The sequence below is a fragment of the Phyllostomus hastatus genome, unplaced genomic scaffold (genome assembly GCF_019186645.2).
Source record: "Phyllostomus hastatus isolate PE091 unplaced genomic scaffold, TTU_PhHast_1.1 phas_contig_34, whole genome shotgun sequence".
In the NCBI taxonomy this organism is placed as follows: domain Eukaryota; kingdom Metazoa; phylum Chordata; class Mammalia; order Chiroptera; family Phyllostomidae; genus Phyllostomus; species Phyllostomus hastatus.
Genome location: NW_025333857.1, coordinates 48,980,296 through 48,992,654, shown reverse-complemented (window position 1 = coordinate 48,992,654; position 12,359 = coordinate 48,980,296). Strand labels below are relative to the sequence as shown.

General features: G+C 51.6%; 1 protein-coding gene across 1 annotated transcript in view; it reads right to left on the bottom strand.

The window, feature by feature from the left end:
- The window catches only part of TMOD1 (tropomodulin 1), a 73,263-nt gene that overhangs the window by 18,982 nt on the left and 41,922 nt on the right, over nucleotides 1–12,359 (bottom strand). Inside the window, exons 5-8 of the mRNA XM_045841036.1 lie at nucleotides 8,286–8,375; nucleotides 7,317–7,447; nucleotides 5,515–5,622; nucleotides 267–410 (exon numbers count right to left, since the gene is read on the bottom strand). Of these exons, the coding sequence (XP_045696992.1) occupies nucleotides 267–410; nucleotides 5,515–5,622; nucleotides 7,317–7,447; nucleotides 8,286–8,375 (473 nt within the window). The remainder of the gene's footprint in view (nucleotides 1–266; nucleotides 411–5,514; nucleotides 5,623–7,316; nucleotides 7,448–8,285; nucleotides 8,376–12,359) is intronic.

The following is a 12,359-nucleotide window of genomic DNA, read 5'->3' as shown; positions in this document are numbered from 1 at the left end:
CTTTAAAAAAAAAGAAAGAAAGGATAGTCTCACTGATACTAGACAGGCAAGGAGTGAACTCCCCGTCACTAGGGGCACACAAGCAAAAGCTGCAAGAGCACTTGGTGGGAATGAAGAAGGAAGGTGTGTGTGGTGTAGGCCCCTCGAGGCTGGGCTCTGGAGCTTTTATAACCAGCAGCATCCACTCAGTCCGGCAGCCTGCAGGCCAGTGCAGAACGGCCAGCGTCACGAAGTGAAGGGCACGCAGAGGCCCTTGCTCGTCTTACCTGGTTATCGATTTTCAGCTCCACCAGAGAAGTGTTGTGCGGGAGGGCTTCCACCAGACGCAGGATCCCGGCTCCGGAAATGAAGTTGGACTCCACGTTCAGTGTCTTCAACACCTTGTTCTCCTTGAGCATCTCAGCAAGCGCCTTGAGCCACAGGGAAAAAGCGAGGGTATTTATGAGTCACCCTGAGCAAGGCTGGAGCCCATCTTGAGTGAAACCTAAAACACTCAGGGAAGCAAGAGTCTTTTGTACACATGTGCTGTTCGAGCCAGGGACCAAGCAAGATGGTCCCCCTCAACTTCCTTCGCCAAGCAGGGCTCTGTGTCTCTCCTCCCCTCCAACCCGCCATGGCTCCTGAACCCCAGCCAGGTTATCCCACGCTCCTCAGTCTGCTGCTGGGTGCAGGTTCTGGTCTCCCGTTCTGGAGCCCCAACTCCCACTGCTCCCTAATGGTGGGGCTCCTCCCAGTTCCCCGGGCCTGCCCAGGGCCCCCTGCTGCTTAGCCTTTGCTCACCCGGCCCCTGCCACCAGGAATGCCCTTTCCTGTCTGCTTCGCCCACCCAAGCCCTGCCTGTCCTTCAAGGCCATCCTTGATGCCCCTTTCCCAGAGAAACTTTGCTGGCGCTCCCAGTGAGCTGTGGCCTGTCTTCTTGATGCTCATAGAATTTCTCCATGGCCTCCCTCATGGAACTTGTATTCCCAGGTTTAGATTACTTTTTATATGGATGTCTCTGCCCTGAGACTGTCTACCCTGGGTGGGCTGGAAGTGCACCTGATTCACTGCATGGCGCCCACAGTGTTTAGCACACAGTAGGTCCTCAGTCACTGTTCACTAAGTGACTAGTGAAGTCCCAACCTCCCTAAATATTCTTGCTCGTCTCTTCTCTTTCCCTGTTGGAATTTCATGGAGTCGTTCTCTTGGTTGGAGCAGCAGAGAGCGGAGAGGGAGGCCTGGGAACCACCCCACTGGGCAAGAGACCAGGGCACGTGGGTGGAGAGAAGCTCAGGTAGTCCCTGGCACGTTCGGGAGGAATTCAGCCAGGGCATATAGATGGCAATCAGAGCCTCCGAAGGAAATGAAGTAATTAGCAGTTGGTGGAAACAGTGTGTCATGGTAGAAAGGAGACACCGGCAGCTGACGGACTGGGACAGACAATCTGGGGCCCTGTGGTCTGAGCCAGGAAGGCCCACCAGCCGTCCCTGCTGGCTGAGACTTCCTGCCGGACCCCCCTCTCCCTCCCCAGCTTGCCTTGCTGTGCACCTCCAGGATGGCAGGCCAGCTCTGTTTGTGAGCCTGAGTATCTGTACTCTCCTGAGGGGAGGGACCCAGCCTGTGTTCTCTCCACAGAAAAATTCCTGCTCCCCTGGGAAGGCCTGCCTGAGCCTGATAATCAAAGTATTTAACAAGCAGTAGGCAAGTCCACCAGGCCGATCTAAGTAGACACGCTGGTGGCTGAACAGGTCCAAGACACTCTGTCATACCCGGTGTGCACTCTGTTTGCTGGAGCAGTGTGGAGGCCCTGGGGGTGGCATGGGCAGGAGAGGAGCTGAGGCAGGCAGTGGGGGTGCATGCAGAGCTCTGGCAGCCTTATTTGCCAACCGGCCTGGATCATTTCAATGTTCGACAACAGGAATACTGGTGCAAACGGGCTGATGTCAGCTGTTGGCCGGGCACAGGGTCACTGTCCCATAAACACATGTGGAGCTGAGCTGAGTGCCAGCACGGACATGCTTGCTTTCTGATCCATGACACAGCAGTGTACTGAGCATGTGGCTTTGCCAGCCATGTCCATGGGTGAACTCAGGGTCCACTGGAGATCTCCTGAGGTCAGAGGTCATCTATCCAGGAGCAATGAGAGACTCTGAGCCATTTCTATCATTTCAAATGTATCAAAGGAAACTGTCCTACCTATTTTCAAAATTCAAGGAGAACTGATTGCTACTAAATAGACTTCCAAGCCAGGAAAGTTATCAGGGATAGAGAAGGGCATTACATAATGGTAAAGCGATCAATTCTCCAAGAAGATATGACAATCATTTTTGTATGTGCTCCTAACAACCGAGCATCAAACGACGTGAGGAAAACTAATAGAACGGCAAAGAGAAATAGGTGAATCCACTGCTAGAGTTAGAGATTTCAACATCCCTCTATCAGAAATGGACAGATCCAGCAAGTTGAAAATCATTAAGGACATACCTGAACTCAACAGCACCATCCAGCAACTGGATGTAAGCGACATCTATGGGCTACTTCACCCAACAACAGCAGGATAATCATTATTCTTGTCAAGATCACAGGGAATATTCATCAAGACCAACCGCATTCTGGGTCATGAAACACACCTTCGTGAATTTACAAAGGCAGAAACCATACAATGCCTACTCTCAGACTCTGGTGGAATTAAACTAGAAATCAGTAGCAGAAAGATAACTGGAAAATCTCAAGATATGTAGAGATTAAACAACACATTTCTAAATAACATACGGGTCAAAGAAGAAATCACAAGAGAAATTGAAAGGTATTTTGAGGGAAATGAAAATGGAAACATAATTTATGAAAATGTGTGGGATGCAGCAAAAGCAGTGCTTACAGCAGGGGTGGCAAACTCACTTTCCCCAGGGGCCACATCAGCCTCGCAGTTGCCTTCGAAGGGCCGAATGTAATTTCAGCTCCTTAACAGTTAAGGAGTAGTTACATTTATACAGTCCTAGAATTATTTCGGCCCTTTGAAGGCAACCGCGAGGCTGATGTGGCCCCTGGCAAATATGAGTTTGACACCCCTGGCTTAGAGGAAAATTTATGACAGGGGATGCATATACTAGACAATCACAAGGACCTAAAAACAATAATATAAGCTTCTATCTTAAGGAAATAGAAAAAGAAGAGCAAGTTAAATCCAAAGTGAACAGAAGAAAATAAACAATAAGAATTAGAGAAGAAATCAATGAAATTGAAAACGGAAAATCAACAGAGAAAATCAATGAAGCCAAAAGCTGGGTTTTTAAAATTAATTAATTTATTTATTTAATTGTTGTTCAGGTACAGTTTTCTGCCTTTTACCCCCATCCAAAAGCTGTTTTTTTGAAAAGACCAATAAAACCCACAAGCCTCTAGCCAGGCTTAGAAAAAGAATAGAGGACACAAATTACTAATATCAGAAATGAAAAAAGAATATCACTATGGAACCCATGGAAATTAAAAAGATAATAAAGGAACATTATAAACAACTCATATCTTTATGAAATGGACCAACTGGTTGAAAGACAATTTTCTAAACTTCATGTAAGAAGAAGTCGACTATTTGAATAGCTCTTTATCTCTTAAAGAAATTGAATCAATAGTTAATAGCCTTCCAAAACAAAAAGTACCAGGCCCGGATGGGTTCGCTGGTGAATTCTACCAAATACTTTAGGAAGAAATGATACCAATTCTCCTTCAGGAGACAGAAGTGGAGGGACTATTCCTCAGTCATTCTTTGAGGTCAGCATTATCTTAACTCAAAACCAGACAAAAACATCACAAGAAAATGGCAGACCAATATCGCTCATGAACATAGATGCAAAAATCCTCAAAAAATGGCAAATCCAACAATGTGCAAAAACAATTATATACCATGACCAAGTGGGACTTATCCCAGGTATGTAAAGCTGGTGCAACATTAGAAAATCTATTAATATAATCTATCACACCAACAGGAAAACAAATGAAAAGCACATGACCATATCAATAGATGTAGAAAAAGCATTTTATGATATCCAACACACGTTCATGATTGAAACACCATAAACTAGGCATCGAGGAAAATGTCATCATCTTGGTAAAGAATATCTATAAAAACCCTACAGTTGACATCGTATCTCATGGTGAGAAACTTGAAACTTTACTACTCATATCAGGTACAGGGCAAGGATGTCCCTTCTCACCACTCCGCTTAAACATATAGCCGATGCAATAAGACAAGAAAAGGAAATAGAAGGTATACAGAATGGGAAGGAAGAAACGAAACTGCATTTGTTCGTAGATGACATAATTGTTTGTGGAGAAGGCCTGAAAGAACTGACCCCCCCCAAACCCCCCTAGAACTACTGAGTGATTTTAAGAAGGTTGCCAGGATACCCAGTTAATATACAAAGGCCAATCACTTTCTTTTATGTCAGCAGTGGACAACTGGAAATTTGAAATAAAAAACACAATACTATTTACATCACCACCCTCAAAATGAAATACTTAGGTTTAAAGCTAATAAAATATGTATAAAATCTATACAAGAAACACCACAAAACTCTGATGAACAAAATCAGAGAATGAAATAAATGGGAGATAGTATGTGTTCATGGATGAAAAGACTCAATATTGTCAAGACATCAGTTCTTCCCAACTGGATCTGTAGGTTCAAGGCCATCCAGTCAGAATTGCAGGGAGTTATTTTGTGCGCACTGACAAACCGATTGCCACTACGTCGTCAATGACCACCCCCCGTAAGCGAGTCCTGCACCTTTTACTCACTATTAGTGTGCAGGGATCATGCTACATTGTTATGTTTAGTTGTCTGCATGGCCAAATGGGCCGTGAATCCGTGGGAGCGGAGCTATGACTGCTTTGGGCACAGGTGTATTCCCAGAGCCTAATTCACTGCTGGACACAGAGAGGCTCTTAGTAAATGTGTGTTAAATGTTTAAAAAGAAAACAAAAAGAATTGATGGCTACTTTTGATGAAGTGCAATTTCATTTGAACAGCAATATTTTAAAGACATGAATAAAAAACAAATAAAATTGGTCATCAGGACCTGCTGATAAAGACAATGCTTTCAGATATGGAGAAACTGAGGCCCAGTGTGGGACAGGCCTTGTCCAAACATGACCTGCTGAGTGCACAGAGAGCAGGCTACAGGGTCCGAGTGACTTGGAGTTAAACCTCAGCTTCAGCTCCTACCTGCTCTGCAACTTTGGACAAAGCAAATGCCCTGAGCTCCCTGCATTCCAGGCTCTTCCTCTACAAAGTGGGCAGACCTACACTTCTGGGATCAGGGGTGGCTGTGGAGATTAACTAGGATGATGTACAGACAGTGCCTGGTAACAACCATTCCATCCATACCTTGTCCTGGCTCTAGCCCAGTGCCTTTCTCCACACCATGCAAGGTTCTTCATTAGTGGGATATGGTCAGTCCTGAGGCCATAGCACCAACCCTTCTGTTTATATGCCACCACCACCCCGCCACCAATACAACAGAACAGAAAGGTACGTACAAATGCCACGGGGTCATTGCTGCGTGTCCCCACGATACTGAACTTCTTCACATACGAGTTGTCTTTCAGAGCTTCTGCATATGCCTTGAGGGTGGGTATGGGGATATTCTGCAGAGAGAAAGGCAGGCAGTGACCAGCAGCCCCTCCCAGGGGCAGGGTGGGAAGACAGATGGGGGCTCATGCTCTCACACAGGCAGCCTGCTTTGTAGCAAGTCTCTGACTGAAAAGTGAAATGGGCAAAGGATTCCAGCTTTGCTCCAAATGGCTGGGATTTAGGGAGAACTTTCTGGTAGGCAGATTGAGAAAATCCTCCCTGAAATTTCAGATGGGACTCACAACTCCCTCCTTGTGCACCCAGGGGCCAGAGAGGAGGCAAAGTCAAGGCCGCGGATGCAGAGGAGTGCTGTGCCAAGAACTGGGGCCTGGGGCTGTGGGGGCGGGCAGGGGCTTCACCTCTGCCCCCGCACTGGCTATGTGTGCTCTGCTCTGTAATTCTTGGGGGGCGTTCTCTTCCCTTCCCTGAGCCTGTTTCTGGAAAACAGAGGTGTGTCAGGGGCTTGCGCTAGATGATCTTTAAGAGACTTCTGTCCCTGAGGGTCTCAGCCTTGCAGCACGTAAGAGGTTCCTGGGTAAGCTTTACAAAATGCTGATGCTTGGGCCTGCTCCAGACCCACAGAGTCGGAATCTCAGGACGGGGCAGGTCTGGGCACTGGCACTTATTTTTTGATTCCTCACATGAGATCTACTGATCTAGTCCAACCACCTAAGGTACAGAGGGGAAACTGAGGCCCGGGGAGGGTGAGCCCTGGTTGAGGCCCCACAGCCCCATGCCCTCCACGCTGGCACCCGGTGCCAGGGTGCACGGTTCTGAATGGTGCTGGTGTCTCCCTCTGGGCACATGGCAGACAATGGAGGCACCCGAGAGGGACCCTGGCTGGGTTTTCATGGGTCTCTCATTTCACAGCGTCACTTTAGCTCCCCATGGGAGCAGAGCACGGGAGGCCAGGTGGCGGAGAACAATGTAGATGCAGGTTTCCAATCTGATTGTGTCGTGGGGCTGGCAGTCACTTCAGAGAAAGTGGAGAAGGAGGGAAAGAGGAGCCAGGGAGTGAGAGGCCTGCTGCTTGTGTTACTCCCACCCCCTCCCAGAACTAATCCCACTGGCCTCCGGGCTGAGCACGTGGGCAGGCAGCTGGGCTGCTCCTGAATTCCTCCTGCTGGCCGTCCAGCGTGGGACTGCCTGTCCATCTGTCCTTCCTCTGCCCTGGGTGGTCACACAGGAAGTGTCCAGGGAGATATGGCTGGCAGCTTAGAATACGTCTTCAGAGATTTGGGCCGACAGCCCCCCTCCAGGGCTGCAGGATGAGGCTGAATACGTGTGTGACTCGGCAGCCGTGGTGGTTCAGGGGTGGCCCTGCCAGGGTGTGGGTCACCCGTGAGCCTGGCGGGCACTGGGCTTTCTAGCCTTGAGATCCCCGAGCAGCCCTGGGTGTGTGTGTGACTCACGATTTTATCTCAAGGAGCTCTGTGTTTTGAGTGACATGGCGAGTTTCCCGAGGAGAAGCTGGGATGATGGGGGTGAACATCTGGGCCTGCTGTCAGACCTTTGATAGAAACCAGGGCCGCGGGACGTGCTTGTTTGCACTGTCGCCATCCCCTCGGGAAGACTGTGCCCCTATTCCTGATCCAGAAGCACCCGGAGCCCAGACGGGCCCCTGCCATCTCTGTCTCCGTGTGGCCGAGCCTGGCTGTCTGCAGCGGGTGGCACGGCTCTCTGGTGGGGTGAGGTGACAGGGGCTTACCCGGATGTTGTTGAGGTTGACCTCTTCGAGTTCCGGGTCGTTCCTCTTTATCCGCTCTAGCGTTTCCTCCACATCTGTCGAGTTGGGCTCTTCGTCGGGCACGGGCTTGTACTGGGTTGGTTTGATCACACCTAGAGGGACCCACAAAAGGGAGGTGGCTCACAGAAACACAGGGACCCCGTCCCCTAGACCCAAGCAGGCTCTGGAGGGAAGTGGTGGCAGAGGTCAGGGTCGTGTGGAGAGGGTGTGGCCCTGCTTGGACTCTGGCTGCGCTGTCCTGCATGAACTAGGTGACTTCCTTAAACTCTCTGAATCTGGACATCCTTGTCTTGTAGCCTGTGAACAGGGGCTCTCTGAGGCCAGAAGGAGGCCTGGATGGGAAAGAAACAGGAGGCCTTCCGCCAGGGGGGTTAGTAATTCTCTCGGCACACCCTCTTGGAGCCAAAACGCCAGCTGGTCACAGGGTGCCTGAGCAAGTCAGACAATGCAATGTGGGCCCAGGAAAAGACAAGGAGACCCACGGAACCGGAGAGGCCCCCGGGACAGCCCATGTGGATGCATGGACGTTCACGGGCAATGTGGAGCCCAAGCCAGTGGTGAAAAGACACGCTTTGCGAAGAATGGTGTTGGGACCAAGAGATATCCATTAAAAAAATGAAAACTTTATCTCATGTCACAACATACACAGACACAAACTCCAGGTGGGTTGAAAAGGCGCATCCAAGAGGTAAACCTCTATAGCTTTTGGAAGAAAATATGGGAGGCCGTTTTAATAATACTGGGACGAAGAAGGCCTTTGTAAACGAGACACAAATCCCAGGGGAGTGACAGGGAAAGGTGGCTAGATTCAACCACATAAAATGTGCACGTTCCGCCACGAGCCAGAGAGCACGAGAGGGAGGCAGCGAGAAGTGTGGGTGCTGCACCTTCGAGGTGTCCTCGCGGGGGGCGGGGGCACGGTGTACTCACTGTTGAGTCCCTCCTTGTTCACGATGGAGCTGCTGCCCAAGGCCTGATAGTATTGCTGGTTGCTCATGAGCGTGTGCATGCCCAGGATAGCTGTGGGGACACGGCCGGGGCTCAGGACGCGCCCCTCTCAGATGGGAGGGCCTCCCGGGCACGGACATTGTACTCCCTTGAACTTTGTGCTCCCCAAAATGGCAAGAAACACTTGCATGAAAACTTTTACATTGTCTTTGCCTCTCTCTACATGAATGTCAAGTCTCTCTCACCGGCCTAGACTTCCCGAGTCCCCAGCCTCAGATTCCTAGGTGTCCCCTGTGGTACCTACCACGGGCACAGCCAACCAGACTTAGCACAAACAGAGCTCATCTTCCCCAGCAGCGGCCTCTTCCTTTGGGTCTCCTTCCCCCGTCACCCTGCCATCCCTCGGGGTAGAGCCTCATTCCCGGGGTGCCTTCACCAAGTCCCCACCCTTTCACACCAAGCCTCTTGTCTGTCCCTCCTCCCACCCCATCACCTCCATCTTGGCTGAGGCCCTGCCATTTCTTGGTGGTACTGTCACGGCTGTGTAGTCACTGGTGTCCTGGTCCCACCCCCAGCATGTAGTACAGAGCAGCCAGAAAGATCTTCCTGGAGATGTACATCTGACCACCTCACACCTGTGCCCAGGCATGCTTCCATCCATTCATTTACTTAACCTCTACTGGGGGCCGACATCCTGTGTCCAGGGGCAAGGGGGACGGTGGGGAATGACAAAGACAGGATCCCGTGCGTGCAGCTAGCTTGCAGTCTGCAGGGGGGGACAGGGCTGCTGAGCAGATACCCGTGCGGTTAGAGACATAGGCACAGCGTGTGGCCGGCACGTGAAGGAGAAGCTCCGTGTGCTTTGGGAGAAGGGAACAGAAGGACTTGGATGGGAGTGGTGCGTAAGGGGTGGCCTAGGGAAGAGAAGGAAGGCAGAACATTCTGGGCGGAGAGAAAGGCAATGGGAAAGCCCAGGCTAAGGGAGTGGAAGGCGGGGAGGGGGAGACAAGAGAGGGGCAGAGGTGAAGCCGGGCACACGGAGGGCGGCGCCACACCCCGCTCACCGAGCCGCTGGCCCTGGGCCGGAGGATCTGCTGTACGCCGGTGACTCTCATCTGGTTGCACACTGGAATCACTGGGGGATCTCCAGAAACCCCTGCCACCCAGGCCTCCCCAGACCAGTTACACCACAATCTCTGGGGCTGGGGCCGGGATATCTGCCTTGTTTAAAGCTCCCAGGTGGTTTCAGTGGGCAGTCAGGGTGGGGACACTGAGCACAACACAGTGTCCCTGAGTCCTTACAACGACCTGTGAGAGTGGATTTCATTCAAATAGTCCACGTCGGATCCTGCAGGGTCTCGAGGTTCAGGTAAGGAGTTGGGACGCGTTTTTCCAGGTGCAGCCTGGGAAGCCACGGAAGGCCTGAGCGGGGCGTGAGCTGGTGTGATCCAGCTCTGTGAGGGCTACTCCTGCTGCCCGGAGAACTGACTGCAGCAGGCAGGACAGAAGTTGGGGGCGGGGGACCGTGAGGCTGTGGCAGCCATCAGGGCGAGTGGACGGTGGCTGGTGACCCCCAGAGCTTCACTGGCCCTCCCTGGGCTGGCCCTGCTTCAACAGCCCATCCCTCCCCTACACTCTTCCCACGCCAGGGCACTGCTCAGTAGACCCCCATGCTGCCGCCAACGCCGCCCCCTCTGTCGGCGGTTCTTGCCTCTCCTGCAGTCCCCGCTGTCGAAATGCCCCCAGTCGTGTTGCCCTATTTGGCGCATAAATGTAAAGACGCCCAGTTAAATTGCAATTTCAGATAAACAATGTGTTTCAGTGTAACTAGGCCTCAGTCAGTATTTGGGATCTATTTATATTAAAAACTTATCCATTGTTTATCTGAAATTCAAGTCCAACTGAGCATCCTGTATTTGACCTAGTAAGTCTGTCCCTCAAGACTTAGAACAACACTTCCTCCCCAGGGAGCCTTCCTGGGTTCCTCCCTCTCCTCTGCTGGTTCTCCCACAGCACCCAGTGTCCATATCGCAGGGCGTAGTCTACAGGGGTTTGGGGACGTCTGGGGGCCATGCGAGCTTCCGCTACAGGACTATGGACATCCAGGGACCAGGAAAGATTGTCATCTCTCTTTTCTCCTACCTCTTCCAGAGCACAGGAAGCTTTGGTCAATACTATTTGCTGATGATTTTTTAATTCCCCTAGCCATTTCATTAGACATGGCTTCTAGTTAGAGAGGAAACGCCAGAGCTCTTAGGGAAGAGTCAGGAGACTGACCGGTCCTGACTGTGCCCCCAGTGCTGTGCAAGGGCAGTGCTTGGGCAGCCCCTTCCTCTCCAGGCTTCCACGCCCTCTGTCCAGTGAAGGGGCGAGAGAAGATCGGGGCTGGACATACGATTCACCTGGGAACTTTGAGAAACTACCCATGCTCTACCCTCGGACAACTAACCCGAATTTCTGGAGGTATATTTTTTAATCTCCTTGGATGATTTTGATGCTCAGTGGGAGCTGAGAACCACAAGAGGAGATGATCTCAAAGTCCCTTCTGTTTCTCACATTCTAAGAGTCTTCTCTGCTAAAATTAGACCTGCCTGCTCATTGCTAAGGAGAACTGGTAGGGAGAGAGGCACTGCATTTTCACCAGCTCGCTCGTTTAATTTAGGCTGTGGCTACGTGGGCAGTGGGAGCTGAGGGCTGAGTCAGCGGCAGGTGTATCGGATCACCATGCGTCACCTTCTGGGGCTGCCCCTTCCAGCTCCCACACGCGGAGCGGCTCGAGGCGCTTCTGGGCTGCTGCTGGGATCGCAGGTCTGGAAGGGCAGTTTGGAAAGGTTGCTGGGATCCCGGAAAATGTGTGACCTCGTATGGCTGGCTGGTCTTGCTGAGAGTGTATAGAGAGGGGAAAAATGCAAAATGCATTTGGGGCTCAGACGATAGCTTCCTGTAACAGTCCAGAAAGCGGGGCAGAGGCAGGACGGACGCAGACAGGGCCATGGGACAGAGGAAGGGGACCTGGGCTCCAGTCTGGCTTTGGCACGCATTTGCTGGGTAACCCTGCCCAGGTCATTCCTGCTCTTTGGGCCTCGGTTTCCCCACCTGTAAAGTGGGGTGAATCTGAATGCTGACCTCGAACCTTCACAGAGGACTTAACAGCCACAACACGGCTCATCTTTTTACTCTGTTTGATTTTTTAACCAGCTGCCAGGGCCGGTGCTGTCGACCCTCTGACTTTTCCAGCAGACTCGAGGGGAAAATTGTTTGGGAAAGACCATCTGGTGAGGACTCTCTGGCTTTGAAGTTAGTATTCCCAAACACTCCTCCACACACTAGGTCACCAGCGGTCCTGAAGTTATAAAACATCCCCTCTACTTCGGAATGCAAAAAACAGATAACATGTATTCTAGGAGGTAATATCAATAGCAGGCCTAAGGGGGGGAAAACCATTCTTCAGCTCTGAGGAAATTAGGAAGGAAACTAGAAAGCAGGAAGGACGGATGGACGGACGGACGGACGGACGGACGGAGGGAGGGAGGGAGGTGTGAGTGGCGAAGGAAAACAGCACGTGAGCAGCACCAGTCGCTTCATTCTTGGTTGATATTGGCAAGGCTGAATTTAGCACTGGGGAGTGTCATTTTTTTAAATAAGTCTAGATCTTCCTCAAAACTCAGAAAGGACTATTTTTGAACTCTGAAAAAGAACATCAAGTTCTCTCTCCGCTCCCTGCCTTGGCAGGGTTCGCCCGGTCCGTGATCCCACTGAGGAAGCAGAGATAATGGCACACATCCCGGCCCCTCTGCTGCCGACCGGTCCGCTGGGCTCGGGGCTGGTGCAGGCATCCTAGGAACGGCTGGGAGAAGCTGGCGCTGGCCCAGGACTTGGGTGCCGTGGAAGGGCTCCTGGATAAGCCACACCCTGGCTCTGGCAGAACAGGAGCCTGGGGGCACCAACAGCACACCGGAACCTGGGGTGGGGCTGCCACCTGTCCTTGGGGGTGGCCTGGGGGTCGGTCCTTCCAAAGGGTGAGTCTCCTGACCCCAGTGCCTACGTGGGTCCTGT